A 20104-nucleotide genomic window follows, 5' to 3' on the forward strand; every position below is an offset into this window, starting at 1 on the left:
CGGATGGTGGTAAAGTGACTTCTCTCAATTGGCAATCAGAGCTTGTTTCAAACACCAACGTCACGAAGATGGTAGGTGGCTATGCAGCGAACGCTCATGACCCTTCATTCTCACATCACTGATCAACGCAATTGGGTACAATTGCACGGAAAAGAAAAGGAAATCGTTAATTCACATCAGATGGCCCAAAAGACTGTAGACTGAGCTTAAAAGTACACAAAGAAAAAAGAGGGAGAGGATTGGATCGAGGGGGGGCATACACAGCATAACCATAAAAGCCAAAATACATCAGGGTTTAATAGACATCAACTCGGAATCCACGAAAATGCAAAAAAAGGTCGGGGGGTGCGTGGGTATATTTGAAGGGCTGGATGTTCGAATTCAAGTGATCGCAGGTGTTTGAAGATCGAGACAAGGGCGTGAAATTGGGCAAAAAAAAAGGGGGGGAGCGAACCGGGGCATGAACAAAATCTGGAGACGCGTTCAACGCCTCAAGTATTCCCTCAACCGGCTCGCTGTAGAAGTAGCCATCGGAACAGGGTATCCGTGCTGCAGGTCTCGGTCTACCTGGGAACACCGCTCATATATCGTCTATAGAAAAACCAATAAGCTCCTACGGTCAATTCATCTGACCGGACCAACTCACCTCCATATCTAACAACTCAGTCTCGAGTATCAACTTGGCCAATCCTGGGACTGGACCAAACGCATAATCTCCATTCTCGCGGATCCGCTCTTGGAACGCATGGATCTCATGATGTTGTTCGCTAATGAGTAAACTTGGCCCAGTGAACGAGACCTTCGGGATTAGTATTGGGCATTCGCCGATACGCGACAAGTCACTCGAGTGAACCTCCCTACGAGTCCCATGAGCCATGCGATTGCAAAACAGCCAAGAGTGAGAGACTTACAAAGAGGGAATGCCCACTCCAAACGTATTCTTCACTGCCATCCGGTACAGTAAATGGTTCTCGTTGACTCGAAGCAGCTTTTCCCGGCTCTGGTACTTGCGCCATACATTCACATCGACTTGCGACTGGACAACATCCCCAGTTTCGCACACGCAGTTGATCCCGACGTGGAACGCGCGCAACGAAGAATAGTTGTTCATCGCACGAAGCGATTGAGCAACTTCGCACAGATGAGTAACCAAGCGTACACGCTCCTGCGCACGATCGAGCGAAACAACAATCGACATGACCCTACATAAAACCCATAAACAAACCCAGTCCCAAACCCCGAAAAACCAATGCTCACCACTTGCATATCCGATCGAAAAACGCGTTCATCTCAACAATCGACTTGGGTTTCCCGAGCTTATCCTCCTTGACACCTCGTCGTACCCAATCTCGGGGCTATACACCCATCAACACCTTCCTTCCGAGAAAGTTCTGCAAATCAAAACGACACCCACCTTGATCTTCAAGAACAACTCGGTCTCGAGGCGCGTGATCTCCTCGGCGATCGATTGACAGTTGTATTCGAGCAACGCCTTGGCGACGCTTTGGAACGCTTTGAGTGCAGGGGACGCGCCTCGTCGTGCATCGGGACTCAGTCCCCGTCCGATCGACTCGCCGTTCCCAGACTCGAATCGGGCCGTCCGACCCGTCATGGGTGGCTCCTCGTCATGGTCCGCGTTACCGACGGCCGAACCGGGCGCGATGGAATAGCTCGGATCGAATAGCGGGAACCCATCGGCCTCGGGGCTAAAATTGAACTCGCGGTCAAAGTCCAAGTCAAACTCGTATTCATCCTCGACCGGTGTTTCGGCGCTGATGTACGCCCAGGAAAAAGCATCGTCCTTGAGGCATGGGAGCTCCTCTAGGAAATAGGTAAACTCGGACCCATAGTACATCAGGTGCGTGTTTTCACATGCTGTGCGGACGACGGCTGCTAGTGCGCTTGGCGCGCCGGGCGAAGCAAAGTCGTTCGGGTAGTCTTCGATCCAGTTCTGCAGTAATGCACACAATCTGCGCGAGAATTAGCACTCGTCGACCCAGTTCAGCGCACAACTCACCTCTGCTGAACAAAGCCAGCGAGGAGCGGATCAACCGGCGACTGTTCCAATTCCTTGAGTCGTTTTTGGAAGCTGAGCAACACGGTGCGAGGGGTAGTGAACAACCGATAAGTCAGGAAAAAATTGAAACTGAACCAGGGTTCTGCGCGCAAAGGTTTGTCAGGGTCATCGTCAAATGCTGAAATACGCATAATGATGGTGGGAGGAGCATCGTGCCGCAAGGTGTCGGCATCCCGACCCCCGCGGAGATCGGCGGTCGCGGAATCCAAATGAAACAAAAAATAGTCCAAGACTCACCATCCTCAGACACCCCACAAAAGAACAATTTATCAATCAACTGCTCAACCGTCGCCCAGCGCATACACAACCTGCATGAACTGATCAGCCTAGTAGTTTAAACCGAACAGCGCACGACTCACGGAGCAGGCGGCTTTCTGGGAGGAGCCTCGGATGGTGTACCGTCAATCTTGAGTTGCAGGGGCGGAATTTGACGAACTTCCTCGCTCGGTTTAGGTGTCGGAATCTGCACAACCTCGATCTCCCTTCCCGTTCCCTTTCTTCCCGCACGACAGCCGGGACACCAGTGGGAACCTTGGGGAAGCCGTATGCGAGAACGGATTCTTCGCCAATGCTCCTCCTTGATCCTTTCTCTTCTCCTGCTTTCTCAATGATATGACGTACGGGTGCCTTTTCCGCTCGGGCGTCCGAACCATCGGATATCCATGCCGAGACCAAGTCGCCAGCAGATTTAGTTCGAGCTCGAGCTGGAAGAGTGGGTTCGACAGGAGGTTCGGGTGTTTTGAGAGGCTCGGGGGTGCGAGAGCCAGTACGCAGAGTGGGCTCACTGGTACGACCGCTCGACTTCTTGCCCCGTGGGATAATGACCAATCGTTTAGTGCCTAACCAGAACATGAGTTAGCAAGGCCGGGCGAGGAGGGCAAGAGGGGCGAAAGGAAATCGAGCATTCGAGCATAGGAGGGTATAAAAAGCCAAGCACGTGTTACGAATAATGCGCGTAATGCTATCCCAGCTCACTGCCTAGGCTTCGGTGGCCTGGATAGGTAATTGGATGGTAATGCAAGGTTGGCAGCACGTGATAAGGATGACGATCACATTGGGAAGGCAACCGAGTAAAAAAAGGGCGAGGGGATTGGCAGGCGACTCACCCCTGGAAGTGCCTATACGATCTAGCATCCATTGGAATGTGTGAACCATCTGGCTAAGGCCGTCGGGACCTCGATTAGTGATCTGAACGAATCTGAATCCGTGACGGTTGGCGAGTTTGGAGGCGTGGGTGGGAGGAAGCTCTTGGGCGGAGGAGGCGGAGGCGTGGAGCGAGTCGGACTTGCAGGCGACAAAGAGGGTGATGAACGAGGAGCCAAAGCTCTTCTCTACACCAGCTACGTACAAGATAGTCATGTGAGACGAACTATCAAGCCAGCGTGAGAATCACGGGCGCTGACGTACCGATGATTTGTTTGGCCTGGTCATAGCTCCGCTGGTCACAAGCATCATAGCATACGGCGAGGCCATGGAGCCTGGGGAAGCCCTCGGGCCAGAGAAGCCAGTTGTCGGACACAGGCTCGGAGACATCCAAGAGCTCGTCGGCGTCGATCTCGAAGATGCGGGCGGTGCCGCGGGAGACGGTTGTGCAGGCGACTGGAAGAGAATGCGATGCGCCCGATTTAGCCGAATCAAAGGCGGACTGGTGTTGGCAATGGGCTTACGGGTGATGGTGGGGCCGTCGGCCGAGGCAGCGACAATGCGCGACTCTTCGGGGTCGACGGCCTGGAATGCGAGTCGGATAAACGTGGATTTCCCGCATCCCTTGGTGCCGACGACACCGAGGACATAGTCGGGGGTGAGGGTGGCGACGGGGGCAACCTTTTGCAGGGGCTGGGATGGTGAGCCAGAATCGGGGAAGAGACAAGTGCTTACCATGTCGATGTTGAGGGAACAGGCGGGACCTGGGGCGGATGCTCACTCGCAGACGCAGACGGGTGGAGCGGTGCTGATTTGCGCCTGGACAACAATCGCGATTGGAAACCAAGCGGCGTATCCCCTTTGGCTGACCGAGTGCTCGCCCCACTGTTGGTGTCGTGCGTTGCGGTCCTTGAGGGTGCACGTGACTGGTCGTGGTAACTGACCATGCTTCTTCCGCCGCCGCTGTCGCCACTGCTGCCGCTGACAATTGAGAATGTATCGCGTGTGGGCGTACGGAGATCGAGTGCGGATTTAGATCCTGCCCGGGCAACGGTGGCGGCTGGTACATGCTTGAAAACCGGTCCTTGGGCTTGGCCGTCATCGTCGAGTCAAACGTCTCGTCGCTCGCTCCCGACCGCACACTCGGCGCTATCGACCTGGTCTTGCTCGGTGTTGTCGGTGTTTTCACCCCCTTCTTCTTGCTCGGAAGAGGCGCGCTGTGGTACATCGATGGCGGACTCGGGTTCCTTCGGCGTCTTTCGTTCTTGCTCTTTCCGCTCGAGTTGGATGACGACTTGATCGACGGCGCGTCGCACACTAAGTTTATATCCAACACCACTCAGCCTGAGAACCCAGTCGTAGAGCAGGAGAAAAAAAAAAAAAAAGGGCAACAACAAAATATTCCTTACCCTTACTGTCGCTAGTCTGATTTTGTCATGGACGATCCGCCGTCCAAATAAAATCAATTTGATTCAACGTGGATCCGCGCACGAACCCCCACATGGCAGACAAGGTAACCCGACATAAGAAATCCCATTCTTGTTAGCCCAAAACGAAATACAAACAACCAATGCTCCAATATTCACTCACCTGAACACCGTCGCTACTCGGCTGTCCACGCATGTCATCCACCATGACCGGAACCAGGTTCAGCTTTCCCCGGCTTATAGTCCCTTAACCTTAATCCACACGGTAATACGTCAGTCCGACTACACCGAGCTACTCGAAACAATAATGACGAGGCAAGGGAGAGATGAGTCCCCGAGTGAGCGAGGTGGAGAAGGCAAGAAAAAAAAACTATCTTCCGGTTAGACCGTATGCTCGGTAATTTATAACACCATCTAACCCATCCAGAACCCGCACGTACCATGTGAATTGGATCACAACGTCAGGCACACACACACATACGTATCGCCAATTCCCGACTACCCTCCCTTCAAACCCCTCGGTCACTCCCGATACTGATCTCCTATGCGTCCTTATTGCCTACATGATTCGAATTAAAAATACACTCGAGCCACCGTTTTACCTCGTCCAGAGAGGCCTAGCGTACAGACTTTCTCGCAAAAACCTTTCTTTATAACCCAGACTTTGTACGAACCGACGTAGCCGATCTGATCTACCAAGTTTACATGTATGCGCACGTTCGTCGCGCTACCTTTATCCACGCTATTTTCCGCCGATCTTTCCAGTCGCCATCAAACGCACAATAGCATTGGCAAACCCCGACCGGTATTCTCATGGCGTATCCAGCGCGGCAATACCTTTACCACCAATATCAACAATGCCAACGCCCCCAACTTCAATGACAATGCTTTACTCACCCAACACTCACTCACTCACTCGCCCTCTATCACGCCACGTCCTGTCCCACGTCAACCACAGGGAAAGATTTTCCACTATTCTGATCGATTACGGCGTGCACATACACATGTACATTGATAACACTTCCAATGTATACTTGATATAGACCACACTCCAGAACGGACAGACACGGCCCGCCGGGAAATTAAAAGTCACAGAATCGACAAGGTTCTCCCATCATCGCTGAATTCCAAAGAACGCGCATATACTCTGGATCAATCGGCGAAATTCCCCCTTCCCTCCCCTCCCATCCAACCGGATTAACCCGTGCGCCACCCCCACCCGATCCACCAAATCAAATAAGAAAAAAGACAATCTTCAATTCGAATTCTAGCGTACAATTAAAAAAATCTCAAGTTCTGAAGATCCCCCAAGTTCTAGAGAAGGCCAGGGGGGAAACACAACGACACCAAAACCCATACAAAATACAAAAAAGAAAATGCGTGTCAGAGAATAAATGTCGTATTGTGAAATAAAACAGGCGGATTCAACAGCCTCTAATGCTTCCACAAGCTCGCAATCACTTCTTGCAATTTGCCATCACGAATAGCCTAAATCACGTCATCGTCAGCACGTAAGCCCACCCGGAATAAGAAGAAGGGGAAAAAAATAACAATCAGAATTAGGAAACTTAAGCGCAAACGTACCTCGTAGATGACCGAAACGTTCTGTCCGACTGTCAAGCCGGTCCATCCCTCTTCGAAGCGGTTGAGGTTGTCAATGCCGTGCATCTTGACACCGAGTTCAACACGAACAAACTCGTATACCGGGCGGGTATTGCCAAGCAAGTGGGCAGCCGGCGCAGCACCGCGTTCACCACGGAGGTACTCGCCCTGCAAACGGGCGTAGAGCTCTCCAGAGCGGTTGCCAACGGCAGAGCGGAACGCCTTGATACCCGCCAAGTCAGACTCGGGAAGCAGCTCGATCAAAGGTGCGGTAGCGGCCGCTGCGGCAGTGTGCATACGAGGAGCAGCGTCCATTGTCGACGTCACCTCGTACGATTCCATGACGGCCTTGAACACAGGTCCTTGAACGGAAGCGATCGAGACGGCCGCGAAGTTCTTCCCGAGCTCCTCGTTGATAATCTGCGCTACGCCCGTAGCGAGTTCGCGCTGTTGGGCCCGGAGGTCGACGGCTTGGCACACGAGGTACAAGTATGACGCAGTAAGGAGTGAGAGGACGTCGAGTGCCTGGACGGTCGCGCGGGCAGAGATAAGGGCGAGCGAGTTGACGGCCTGGTTGTGCATCTCGGCGCTCTGGACATGGGTCGAGACAGGGTTGGCGAGGAAGCCGAGCTCGCTAACGTATGCGGCACTAGCAATATCGAGCCCCTTGGCGTGGTAGTTGACCGATGGGTCAGAGGCAGCGAGCGAAGGGGGAAGACCACGGTTAAATGCAGGGTTGAGCAACTCGGTCGATTGAGCAAATAGAATCTTGCCGAGGTGGTGCAACGCCAAGCGAGTCTTTTCCATCGCATTGGTGACGGCCATAGCTTGGAAGTTACCACCGTGGTGAACGTGGCCGGTCTCACCATCGATCAAGGGGTTGTCGGTGGTGGTGTTGCATTCTTGGGTCACTACAGACCAGGCATGGAGGATATCCTCGAGTTGAGGTCCAATGAATTGGGGAGCAGTGCGGAGAGGGTACCGGTCCTGACGAAGCTTGCCCTCGTCTTCCTCGATGGTTATTTCCTTCTCCTCACCAAGCTGAGCCAACTTGCTTCCCTCGAGCAAGTCCCAGATGTGCTTAGCAGCCTCGACCTGTCCAGGGTGGGGGCGTGCGACCGCGTGAATGAATGGATGGTGGGAGCCTACGTAAAATTCAATTTCAGTTCCCCGCACAAGATAAGACCTTGGAATCCAGGCACCGACGCACCTTGAGTACCAACGAGGGCCTCGGTGCCCATAGCAGTGAGGACCTGGGCGAGCATACCCATGTGAACGGCATCGTTGAGCGCGAGCGAGGCAACAGCGGCCGAAAATGCTGTGCCGTTGAGGAGACCGAGATGCTCCTTGGCGGCCAACTTGAGAGGTTCGATACCAGCGGCTTGAAGCGCCGCGCGCGAAGACGTGATTTGACGAGGGAGCTCGCCATTTCGTTTGCCGTGGTAGCAGCGGATTTGCTCATTGCCAAAGATGGTTCCGGCAACGTAGGAGAGAGGAGAAAGGTCTAGATAACGGCACGGTTAGACCCGCGAAAACCTGGGGTAGAGATAAGACTTACCGCCCGACGCACTGATGCTACCGCGGAGAGGAACGAGAGGAGTGATATCGTTATCGAGGATGGATACCATACGCTCGAGGAGCTCCCACCGGACACCCGAGTGGCCACGGATTAAAGAGTTCATGCGGATAAGCATAGCCGCACGAACCCAGGACTCAGGCATCGAAAGAGTGTTAAGTGGGTCGGAGAGGGGCAATGGTGCTTCGGGCTTGTCCTCGGCGACGTGGCCGGGATGCGTAAAGGAAGGCAAGATGCCCGAATGTTGGTGTTGAAGGAGTGCTTTTCCAAGCGCGAGATGCTGGCTGGTACGAGTGTCGGCTATGTGCTAAATGAGTAAAAGGATCGACGTGTGTGGATCAAGTGAGAGCTTACCGCTACCACCAAATCCGGTGGAAATACCATAAACACTTTGCCAGTCCTGAGCTTGTCTTCAATAGCATTCTCAGCCTTGGTCATGCGAGACTTGATGTCATGGGAGTCATCGAGGGCCACACGAGCACCGTGGCGAGCAGCAGCAACGACCGAAGGGATGGTCAAATTGTGGCCATTAACAATAACAGGCTTGCCTGATCTGTACACATGTCAGTATGCAAATCAAGATGCCTAAAATGAAAAATATGACGCACTTGTGGGACTGTAAAGTATCTTGGCTGGTGATAAAAGTCTCAAGCATCGTTGCGCTTGTAGAGGGAGTCGAGTAGGCTGGGGTGGCAATGTGGGCTTATGAAAGCCATTGGTGTAGCCATTAGTGGTAGAGGAGGGAACAGCGTCGACGGCCATAATCATCGTAAAGGTTGAGTGGTGGTGGAGATGCGAGACTGTGGGATGCAGAATATCTGTGTCCAGCCTCTGGTATATATATCCAACTCCCCCCAATCTGTTGGAAAAGTTTACGTCTCCTGTTGACAATAGATGCACACAGGGACCCGTGGTCTATCGACAACACCGAAAAAAAATCTAGCAAGAATCATACCACATGATGAGGTCAAAATAGAGACCGGAGAGCTTAAGTGACGCGGGAAGCCGTTCCGAGAAACTAAGTTGTGCCTATTATGTCCACTATGGCCATACTCCCAGGATCGTGAGTAACAATTTACACTATAACAAGATCCGCCGAGGTAATCGACGATTGTCCTGGGCGCTTTAGTGAGCAATGATAGACTGGATTTCATCATCGCCCACCGCGCGGTTTCTTTTTCTTATGATCCGGCCGACTTCAGGAGTGTGGGGGTGTTTTTGAAAGACTTGGCCATCCACTCACACTCCGTCTGATGTCAGCAAACAGGTACTCAACCACCAAGGGCGCACTATGCCTCGCCTCCCCCTTAGTTCTGCACTCGACTACATAAGCATGACCCAGCACTTACTACATCAAGACTGACTCTGATTAATATATATTGTTTTTTTGTCTACTCTTATCTTTGGCCGTTATCTTGTGCTCTGCTCCTATCTCTCTTTCACCTACCTATCGTCCTATAGAATCACCAAGAAATTACTCCCCGTTTCCCTCTGGGTCTCCGAAAGCTTCCAACTTCTGAATGTCAACCTAGCCGTACCCGCTGGTTCTGCCCGCAAGGTTGCCCATTGTTTCAGCGCTCTGTTATTAGGAGCTACGCGGTGACATCGCTTGAGGACTTCCATTTAAACACATATGATCCAAATTTCTATGCATGATTTCTTGTGATTGCCTACCGCGAGCATACTTGGTTACATGCGAGCGATCGTCATAATTCCTCTATGCGCATGGAGCTGCTCCTAAGTCTGATCCGAAGTTTACGCCCCAATTCGAGGGTCGAGTTCTAGCTTGCAGGGTCGACTGGCTGGTGGAGGTATCCGATCCACGAGTTTACGTGCCTACTGACAAGCTAGAGCGTTGAAACCTTACTCACAGTTCCCTATGCGCTTTGGCTCCCATAAGCCAATACCCGCCACTCTTCACTAGCTTTGGTCAATTCCAACATCGGCCAACTAAATAACGTTGGAGTTTCAACCCTGAAAATCACGTCGGCCCTATTGGCCTCGATGGCGTTCAACACGAGTCGCCCAATAGATGACCACGTTGGTTTCCTTGAAGCATGTATCACGGCCTTAAACATAGATTTTAACATGGTTCACAGTTTGATTAGAAAGTATTCAACTCTAAGCTCACTACTGCTGCGATACACTGACGTTCTTTCTGGCTCAATGCGCGAAGATCCAGGGTGATATTGAACTACGCAGCCCAAGTTATGAATTAGCGCGATACCAGCGCCCAGTCAAAGCCCTTGATGTCTATAGGTTAGTTCATATAGAGTCACCATTGAGGCTGAGTGCAATTGACCCGCTAGAATGTCACAGTCCATGCTTTGATAGTTTGGAATACATTTGATTACAATGACGAAATTAATTCAGTATTCGATGGCTCGGTACTTCTGGGTGTTCTGCTCGGGACCGTGCAATTTTAATCACTACTATATCTCAATAGCTACTGAGCGGCGAAGAACAAGAGCACCACACATGTCATCTGTTGCGGCCTCTCCGCCCTATCCTAATGACGGATGCCTGTATGACGTGGAAACGCGGGTTAGCTGCTGGAGTCTTGGACACATACGCTGCGATACAGTACCTTTCCGGCCACGACTAAACTTAGCTATTTGCATAAAGGATCATGTGAGTTCGTCAACCGCCGTTGCCGCATTCTTCTATTTCCGGTACATTCCCCGGTGCAAGGGCCGGCTTGGCCTCATGACTCAAGCTCCGAACGCGGTGGCTGCTGAACATCACCTGTTGGTACAGGGATTCCAAAAAATGTCAAATAAGTTCCTAGAAATGCGTCATGAAACGTGTTCCCTACGTATAAAACACTTGAGAAATTGTTACCTCGGTGGCCAAATAAAAGCAGGACACTCTTTATCCGGCTATTCCCTCTCGCAATGGCTGCGTTATCTCGTGCGCTAGTGGTTAGATAGGGGGCCTCTCTTTATTTGGTGTATGCATAGAAGCAAGGGTTTAAAACTCCAGGGTATCGTTCCCCTGAGTGGCTGAAAATTAGGGGAACACTCAGGCAGTGGCTAGGAGTAATGACAAGTAAAAAAAGGACGTTTGGTGCTTTGTGCATTATGCCTGCGTAGATATACAACCGAGACTTAGTCGGAGCTTCCACTCCAGTCACGTGATTTTTTCAATACACGTCCATATATAACCAATACGAGAGCTACATGCGAACCAGGCAAACCGCTCACAACTCGTAGACGTGATTATCTTCACGCACATTAATATCGATGCTTTACAAAAACCATTAGGCTTCGCGAGCGCTCGGGAGCACCCATGGTTATCCGTACGCTTAACCTCCACAGAACCTTAGTCAACTGGCTTTTATCTCATCTTAGAAGATTAATGCGATACTTATTATTCTAAGCTAAGTAAGGCGTACAATGGCTGGGGTTTATCTCCAAGCTTCGGCGAGTGTACGGAGAATCATAGGTGCTCCCAAGTGCTCGCAGATCCCAGCATTTTCTGTAAGATGCTGCACTCTCTCATACCCTCTTTTACTCAGCTCGCCCACTTCGCGGTCTCGATTATACTCGTATTATTAGGTCCTTGTTATGTACTCGCCCTTTCCCACCTACTACATCAGCCGCTATGGGCATAGTTTGGGCCACCCACTCGCAAGCCTCACTCGCGGTCGGGTGTATTAGCTCCACCTTTGCCGCTTCGTAACCGCGGAAATTTCCCCACCTATCGCCGGTCTGTTCTTAGCTATGGTCGGTGACCGTGCATCTATCTTCGTTTATGTATTTATTTATACCGCATCACGAGCGCGCCTGGGTGAGGGGTAAGATCGACCTACCTCAGTAAACAACAATATTAAAGCGCAAGTTTGGGAAGTATGAGGTATGAAGGTATGAGAGAAACATGGAGTTAAATGTTTACCTCTAAAACGTCTGGATATATCTAAGGGGAGTACTTGGCAAGTTCTCAGTGGTCCAACGGTCAAGACTCGTGCCTGTCACTTAATCCTGCGCGCACGCAACCGGGGTTCGACTCCCCGCTGGGAAGTTCCTTTTTACACGATTGCTACATACAATTCTACTCAATATTGTTGAGCCAGTTTTATACATCCTTACAATACATCCCTCTAACATGAGAGGCTCTGACATCAAATCGTTTAGCCTACAATATGGATTTATTCATTAAATCCTATGCACAGATCGTATTCTGAGAAATTCTGAGCTCAATGGATTGCGTGATTTGATAGGAAATATGGAATTTGAGGATGTTTTTTGATAAATCAACATATGACATGGTAACGTATCCTAATACGTGACTTGGTATTGACTTATGATGAGACGATGTATAATTAGACTTGAACCAACAGCCAGTTGAAAGTCAAACTGCAAGCTATTGTTAAATTATACTTAGGCCTTCTAAGCGAGTTCTCAGTGGTCCAACGGTCAAGACTCGTGCCTGTCAGATACTCTGCTCGCACGCAACCGGGGTTCGACTCCCCGCTGGGAAGATCTTTTACTCGTATTTTTGGTTATTCCTCCAAATGCTTGCGAAAGCCTCTGGATGACTCAACATCCTCGTATTCAATCACCTATACTTTGAGATCAAAAATCGCGCTCGCACTTTGTCATTGCACGTTTAGTCCAATGATATGGTTTCTAAAGATAATCTCTATGGACTGAACCATCTATCTGTATTTTTTGATAGGATTCCAAGCTCTGCTCGATTAAACGTTGCACCATGTGCCTTTGGAATTCGGACTAAAAACTTAACTTTACTTCCCAGCGGGGAGTCGAACCCCGGTTGCGTGCGCGCAGGATTAAGTGACAGGCACGAGTCTTGACCGTTGGACCACTGAGAATACACTTAGTGCATTGAACACCTTAACCATTCGTATACAGCCAGAAGTTGAGATTGTTAATTGCTTTATCGTGTATTAGCCAGACACAATTGATTAATCACGGACCCCCCACCCTCGTCGCCCGCCGGCACCGGTCGTATACTTTTCCTACCGTTCCTTTCGTTCCCCCTTCCTCTTCATTGCTGCACCGGCTCAAGGCCCAGTAATAGGATACAATTTCAATACAACTAAATTATTGAAATACTGCGCGAGGAATAACCCAGAAGCAGGGTGGATAAAATAAAGCCAACTGAGAGAAAGAAATGTATCACTGGCGCTAATATGATCACATGGTTGCACTGTATATAATACGACACAACTAAGTTATCATCTGACTGTCTGCGTAATTTTTAAGCCAGATTAGAATCAACTTCTCTCCCATAAGGCGTGGTCACGGCATTGTATGAATTATGCTGTCGCTTTACAGCTGGGCTAATTTACCAGACAATATGCTAATACCGCGTAATCAGAATTATCCAACGAGAGGGAGGATGTCAAAAATAAGAGTAAATCATAACTTGTTATTTGTTTTCGAACCCGATATCAATGCGAGAATAAATTTCTGAGTAGCATGAGTGTGGTGATGAGAGTAAAGTAAAAAAGATCTTCCCAGCGGGGAGTCGAACCCCGGTTGCGTGCGAACAGAGCATCTGACAGGCACGAGTCTTGACCGTTGGACCACTGAGAATCTGTTGTATCTACCTAAAAAAGCGGTATAAGAATGATAGCAGCAGTTCAGTAATGTATCGGCAAGATTAGCGCAAAGTCCGATCAATCCGATGACCCTTGCGCCGCAGGAATTTGCATTATAATTTGGGACTTGCTCGAGTCACTCGGCTGCAACTTCAACTTTTCTGCCTCCTCATACGACATGGCTTTCGCTCGACCCGCAGCTCGAACCGCTGCAGCAGTGGGGCGCAAGGCGCCTGCATCTCTAGGTTTACCCCTCAATCGATCCTTGCATGTATCCAGGCCCTTGCGGATAGCGCCGAGCCCAAGGACTCTGGCTGTCGCCGCACCGGCTGTTGGGGACTATGCTCCCAAAAATGACCATGTGCTTAGCTCTCCTTCTGAGCTTGCCCGCAAGATTTCGGCTCGAGTACTCCCGCAACTACATAGGCCAGATGTTCGCAAAGTTGTTGTTGTAGGCTCCGGAGGTCTCAGCATTGGCCAAGCCGGGGAATTCGATTACTCTGGATCCCAGGCGATGAAGGCCTTGCGTGAAGCTGGTGTCGAGGCGGTTCTTATCAACCCCAACATCGCGACTTGGCAGACATCTCATCAATTGGCAAGCGAGGTTTACTTTTTGCCTATCACTCCCGACTATGTAGCATATGTTCTTGAAAAGGAGCGCCCTGATGGCGTTTTGCTCACTTTTGGTGGTCAAAGCGCCCTTAACGTTGGTATAGAGCTCGATAGGATGGGTGTACTCGAGCGCTTGGGGATCAAAGTCCTTGGAACACCGATTAGAACCCTAGAAGTCTCGGAAGATCGGGATTTATTCGTTCAGGCTTTGAACGGTAAGTGTTGCGAATTAAATCGTTATCAATCTTACGATGTACGGCAGAAATCGATATCCCTGTCGCGAGGTCAACTGCCGTCTCATCGGTCAATGGAGCATTGGCCGCCGGGGAGGCGATCGGATACCCTGTCATTCTTCGCTCTGCCTTTACTCTGGGAGGGCTTGGATCAGGTTTCGCCAACAACCCTGATGAGCTGCGTGACCTTGCAGCCAAATCGCTATCACTCAGCCCTCAAGTACTTATCGAGAAGAGTATGAAAGGTTGGAAAGAACTCGAGTATGAAGTTGTTCGTGATGCTGCGGATGTAAGTCAATTGTTCGCTTTCATAAGCGTTGGCTCATTCTCCAACAGAACACAATCATCTGCTGTAACATGGAAAACTTCGACCCCTTGGGCACACATACTGGAGACTCAATCGTTGTGGCCCCAAGTCAGACTCTCAACGACGATGAATATCATATGCTTCGCACTGCTGCGCTCAAAGTTATCCGTCACTTGGGGGTCGTTGGCGAGTGCAATATTCAGTACGCCCTCAATCCCAATTCCCGGGAATATTGTGTCATCGAGGTAAATGCCCGGTGCGTCGATCAAATTGGATTTTGATTCTTCGCATCGTAACTCAAATTCGATCAATTTTATAGCCTCAGCCGGTCTAGGTGAGTCATATGAAAAATCTTTGCAATTATTAGCTAACCCTAAACGCAGCGCTCTCGCCTCCAAAGCGACTGGTTATCCCCTTGCTTACACTGCAGCCAAAATTGCTCTAGGACATACTCTACCCGAACTCCCAAATGCAGTCACGAAAACTACAACCGCTTGCTTCGAACCCTCGCTCGATTACATCGTCACAAAGATTCCCAAGTGGGATCTCGCCAAGTTCTCCTCTCAGGTTAATCGCGAGGTTGGATCTTCGATGAAGAGCGTTGGTGAGGTTATGGCTATTGGCAGGACCTGGGAGGAGTCCCTCCAGAAAGCTATCCGACAAGTTGACCCTCGTTGGGTTGGATTCGAAGCCTATGCACAGCCGAAAGCTGGCCCGGAACTCGACCGGGCGTTGAGTGTTCCAACAGATATGCGCCTATTCGTAATTGCGCACGCGATGTATAATTGTGGATATACGGTGGATAAGATCCATGATTTGACCAAGATCGACAAGGTAAGTTGGTCACTGGGCGTGCAGTAACCTTTCTTATTCTGAAACAGTGGTACCTCTACAAAATCGACAATATCGTCCAAACTAACCGAACAATTCAAGCGGCAGGTTCTCTCAAGGCAATCGATGAAGATCTTATGCGCCGTGCAAAGAAGATGGGTTTCTCTGACCAACAAATCGCAACGCTCACCAACAGCACCGAAGCTGAAGCCAGGGCTCACCGGAAGTCTCTGGGTGTCACACCGTTTGTCAAGCGTATCGATACATTGGCCGCTGAGTATCCAGCACACACCAACTATCTATACACGACCTACAACGCTTCAGAGCACGATGTTGAATTTGACGAACACGGCACCATCGTACTCGGATCCGGTGTCTACCGTATTGGGAGCAGCGTTGAATTTGATTGGTGCGCAGTGACTTGTGCGAGGTCACTTAGGGAGGGAGGCCGTCGCACGATCATGATCAACTACAACCCGGAAACGGTCTCGACAGATTACGACGAAGCTGACCGCATGTACTTTGAAGAGCTTGGCTTTGAGCGTGTTATGGATATCTATGAGCTTGAGAAGGCTCAGGGTATTATTGTCAGTGTCGGAGGTAAGTCAAAAATTGTTATGCTCGGTATGAAATCAAGCTAAACGCTTCTCAGGCCAATTGCCTCAAAACATTGCCCTTAGGTTGAAGGAAACTGGAATCAAGGTGTTGGGTACCGACCCGGCACAGATTGACATGGCCGAAGACCGACATAAGTTCTCCGGTGTACTCGATAAGGTTGGGATTGACCAACCGGAGTGGGCTGAAGTATCTAGTCTCGAAGCTGCCAAGGAGTTCGCCAATCGCGTCAGGTGAGTTTTGGTTTCTTCACTTGTCATAGTCGCTAAATTGGACATGTAGTTACCCTGTCCTCATTCGTCCCTCTTATGTCTTATCTGGCGCTGCTATGAATGTCGTATACGAAGAGTCCACACTCGAGCACCATCTCTCCGCCGCTGCCTCTGTGTCTCCTCTTCACCCAGTCGTAATTACCAAATTTATTGATGGGGCGCAAGAGATCGATGTAGATGCTGTGGCCCACAAGGGTAAACTCCTCATTCACGCCGTTTCCGAGCACGTGGAGAACGCAGGAGTTCACTCTGGCGATGCTACTCTCGTGCTTCCTCCTTTCTCTATCCCCGAATCAGATATGGCCCGGCTCAAGGAGATTGCCGAGAAGGTCGCACAAGCCTTTGAAATATCTGGTCCATTCAACATGCAAATTATTCGCCAGGAAAAGGGTCAAGGAGAGGATTCAGCGCTCAAAGTCATCGAATGCAACTTGCGTGCCTCTAGGAGTTTCCCCTTCGTGAGCAAGGTCCTAGGAAAGAATTTCATTCAGATCGCGACAGCGGCAATTACCGGAGAGAACGTCCCAGAACCAGTTGATATCATGAAAGAGAAGAGAGATTACTACTCCGTCAAGGTCGCTCAGTTCTCATGGACAAGGTTGGGTGGAGCTGATCCGTTCCTTGGCGTCGGTTAGTCAAGCATTGCCATTATGTAATACTTTTATACACTGACTATATGCGTCTTGCAGAAATGGCCAGTACCGGCGAAGTGGCCTCATTTGGCAAGGATGTCCACGAGGCATACTGGGCATCCTTACTCAGTACCACCGGATTCAAGCCACCCAAACTTGGCTCGGGTGTACTCATTGGTGGAGATATCTCGAAACCTGAGATGGCTACTGTTGCAAAGCAACTCATCGATCTTGGCTTCAAGCTTTACTGCTCATCTCACAAGGTCGAAGATTTCTTAAATTCGATCGCTTACGTATCCTGCAAGCGGATTTTCTTCCCTACCAAGGACAAGCGTAAGCTTCGCGAGGTGTTTGACGAGCATAACATTCAATGTGTTGTCAATTTGGCCAAATCCAGGGGCAAGGATGCTGTAGATGAAGATTACGTTGCTCGCAGGTCAGTCAGTTACTAAATAAACAAAGCGCCGCCACTCATGATATAATAGGAATGCGGTGGACTTTGGTCTCCCTCTCCTCAATAATGCCCGTTGTGCGCAATTGTTCGTCGAGGCCCTAGCGAAAAAGATTCCTGAGGGAGCTCTTCGGCCATATTTTGAGGGCCACATTCCTTCTGAGGTCAAGTCTTGGCGAGAATTTGTCGGCCATGCCGCCTAGAAACCTAAAAGGCTCTTATGCCAATTAATGTACTCTTCACTGGCTTTCGTTTCATTATTTTTTTGTATGTGAATGAGTAGAATTATTGTACAAATGAAACAATATTTTCCTTGAAAAGCCTTCTCCCCTACGGCAGACATACCTACACCTTTGTAGGTGTCTAGATAACATAACGGAAGCCAACAGCCTTATCCGCATGTAATGCTGTATCCGGCGCGATGCCTTCTTCAGGGCGTCCACCTTCCATTCTATCTCTTCTGCGGTTTTCGAGCCACCACAAACCAGAGAGCGTACAAGAAATTAAGAAGCCCCACCAAGCAAAACCGCAGCAAATGGCAAAACCACGTATGTACTGTGGTGCTTCCCGCTCGGGATAAATATATGACCCTAACACGGCCATCGCTTGACCGATGGTATTGAGCATCGCCATGTTTACTGCTCTTCGAGTCTCGGAACCGCCATTGCCGGTTGTCCAAGACATGCTGCCATGAGTGATAAGTTAAAGTCCAATGAGTCCCTAAGGGGAACTTACGCAATTGGGATACCACAGTAAGTGCCAGTAACAGCAAGAAATATCGCGGCGTAACGTGCGTGAACCTGAGTTGCTGAACTCACGAGCCTGCGGCATCGTGTTCAGGTGGCGATGACAGAAGCGCAAAGGGGAGCTTACAATATGATATAACCAACCCCACTGAGAGCCAATGACCCGGCAACGAATGGGCCTCGAAGACGAAGACGATCGCTCATCTTTGCAACTACGAGCATAACAACCCCTGCACATGCATAGGGAGGAACAGACATGAGTTGAGCTTTGGCATTGGTGTATCCGAGAGTTCGAATGATCGTAGGAAGGAAGACAGAGATCGATGATAATGCGACGTTCAATGATTGATACAGAATGGACAACTGAGCAGCTTTTGAGTTAGATGTTCACCCGTCTTCAGAAACACTTACCATCCAGGTCCTGTAGTCCAAGAGGCTCAGGCGCACATGATCCCAATTGACCGCACGTGCCTCGGACTGTACCTCGCGTTGCAAACGTTCGGTGGCAATTGTGCGTTCTTCTTCCGACAGCCATTTGGTGCTCTCAGGCCGAGCAGGCAGGAATATCAATACCAGTATTCCAACCAAAATGGTTGGACACCCTTCGACCAGACTAGAATGATTGTGAGAATTAATTCTAGTGTTAGGAACAGCGCATGTAGTCTCACAACAAAATTCTCCATGTCGCTATGTTTGCACGGATCGCCTGTACGCCATACGCAATAATACCGCCAAAGGCGCCTGCAAGAGGACCGGCACTGATGAAAAAAGATGTTCGCAGCGCGTGCTCTGATTTGAGATAGAACAAAGAATAGTAAAAAGGGATAACAGGGCCACTACAAGGGACGAATAGCATAAGTAATTTGTATAAAGTACAGTAGCCCAACCGCGGGTGAACTTACAATCCTGCTTCAAAAAGGCCCATGAAATACCTTGCTGTAACAACACCTGCATAATCGAATGCAGAAGCTTGAAGTGCCGAGGATATTCCCCACATAATGGTAACAATGCCAATCACACGGTTCGGAGGCTAGCACGGAGAATGAGGATTGAAGCATAGTATGGGAGGACAGATACTTACGAATCGTTTGACGATCAACATCATCGGAAATTCTTTCCGCCCGTAACAATCAATCATATATCCAATGGAAGGACGAAGTAAACTCACGCCAAGTAAGATAAGCCACGTCTGAACCGCACTTTAGTTAGAGTTACCGGACAGGGCATTATGCTCACAGAAAATTGCCGATAATAGCCCGAATCTTTCCCCAGATGGGTCGTTAGGAATTAAATCAGCTTCAAGGCCTTGAAGTTTTGCGTTTCCTAAGTCTAACATAACATGTAAATATTAATCGTAACAAGGCTTATGGGTTCCACCTACTGCTCCTGTCCAGGTCTGGGTAAAGTGTCAGCGTTCATCGTGTCCGTAATACTACTTATAGTCCCATGACTTACATGCGAAGAGGTAGAGAATCCATGAGACTGGCATAATAATCCAATCCAACTGTTTCCCATACTATGGATGAGAGGTAACTCACGAGATACGGCCCACTCACCTTCCTGACTACCTTGCGCTCACGCTCGGAAATGGACCCAACTTCAACAACCTGGCCCACATCTGATACTTCAGCCTTGTTTATTTTTCCTGTTTCTATTCGAAGCTCCGATCGGTGTTCCTGGTGTGCCATGTCAAAGGGTAGAGAGAGGAGGGGTGCTGCGGATACAGGCAGCTTAAGCGGGACTAATATATAACCATATCATCACTTTGGTTCGGCCGCTGAAATCGGTGTTATTCTCCCTCACTTACACCGGTGTCCTGTAAGCAAGACTCAGCAGTTCATCGAGGTAGACCTGGGAGCGGTGTTCTATCTACCCACCCAGTCATTCCTTCGGTCCTTCAATCGAAACACTGTACCCGATTGGACGACATTTATAGACTATGTGATCTTCTGCCGCAGAATGTCATTGAAATATGAATTCGCACGGCTGCACGGGTCACTGGGTTATTACATGATGA

General features: G+C 49.9%; 3 protein-coding genes and 4 non-coding genes across 7 annotated transcripts; 3 read left to right on the forward strand and 4 right to left on the reverse strand.

Moving 5' to 3' along the window:
* Positions 1–483: 483 nt before the first annotated feature.
* RhiXN_07419 (phenylalanine ammonia-lyase) lies at positions 484–8593 on the reverse strand (the record flags this gene model as incomplete). The annotated part of the gene is made up of 21 exons (XM_043327235.1): positions 484–591; positions 647–857; positions 912–1202; positions 1258–1355; positions 1415–1970; positions 2018–2195; positions 2315–2385; positions 2437–2451; positions 2514–2916; positions 3184–3417; positions 3485–3676; positions 3745–3950; positions 4002–4105; positions 4165–4310; positions 4362–4564; positions 6095–6135; positions 6232–7394; positions 7460–7753; positions 7808–8132; positions 8180–8373; positions 8434–8593. 21 exons carry the CDS (start codon positions 8591–8593, stop codon positions 484–486), a joined length of 5193 nt encoding a protein of 1730 aa, XP_043185707.1.
* Positions 8594–11761: 3168 nt separating this feature from the next.
* Positions 11762–11845, forward strand: RhiXN_12434. Its single transcript has one exon. It is a non-coding gene; the product is annotated as a tRNA-Asp (tRNA).
* Positions 11846–12222: 377 nt separating this feature from the next.
* Positions 12223–12305, forward strand: RhiXN_12435. The gene has a single exon. It is a non-coding gene; the product is annotated as a tRNA-Asp (tRNA).
* Positions 12306–12572: 267 nt separating this feature from the next.
* RhiXN_12445 lies at positions 12573–12656 on the reverse strand. Its single transcript has one exon. It is a non-coding gene; the product is annotated as a tRNA-Asp (tRNA).
* Positions 12657–13300: 644 nt separating this feature from the next.
* Positions 13301–13383, reverse strand: RhiXN_12444. The gene has a single exon. It is a non-coding gene; the product is annotated as a tRNA-Asp (tRNA).
* Positions 13384–13566: 183 nt separating this feature from the next.
* Positions 13567–17544, forward strand: RhiXN_07420 (carbamoyl-phosphate synthase; the record flags this gene model as incomplete). Its single annotated transcript, XM_043327236.1, has 10 exons — positions 13567–14215; positions 14263–14522; positions 14570–14796; positions 14860–14874; positions 14924–15374; positions 15422–15971; positions 16024–16219; positions 16269–16888; positions 16948–17326; positions 17376–17544. 10 exons carry the CDS (start codon positions 13567–13569, stop codon positions 17542–17544), a joined length of 3516 nt encoding a protein of 1171 aa, XP_043185708.1.
* A 160-nt stretch (positions 17545–17704) lies between these two features.
* Positions 17705–19775, reverse strand: RhiXN_07421 (major facilitator superfamily transporter; the record flags this gene model as incomplete). The annotated part of the gene is made up of 12 exons (XM_043327237.1): positions 17705–18026; positions 18077–18163; positions 18215–18450; positions 18499–18700; positions 18756–18923; positions 18990–19117; positions 19169–19200; positions 19256–19276; positions 19324–19416; positions 19469–19483; positions 19543–19591; positions 19644–19775. 12 exons carry the CDS (start codon positions 19773–19775, stop codon positions 17705–17707), a joined length of 1485 nt encoding a protein of 494 aa, XP_043185709.1.
* Positions 19776–20104: the final 329 nt, after the last annotated feature.

This window comes from Rhizoctonia solani, chromosome 13 (assembly GCF_016906535.1).
Source record: "Rhizoctonia solani chromosome 13, complete sequence".
NCBI lineage: Eukaryota > Fungi > Basidiomycota > Agaricomycetes > Cantharellales > Ceratobasidiaceae > Rhizoctonia > Rhizoctonia solani.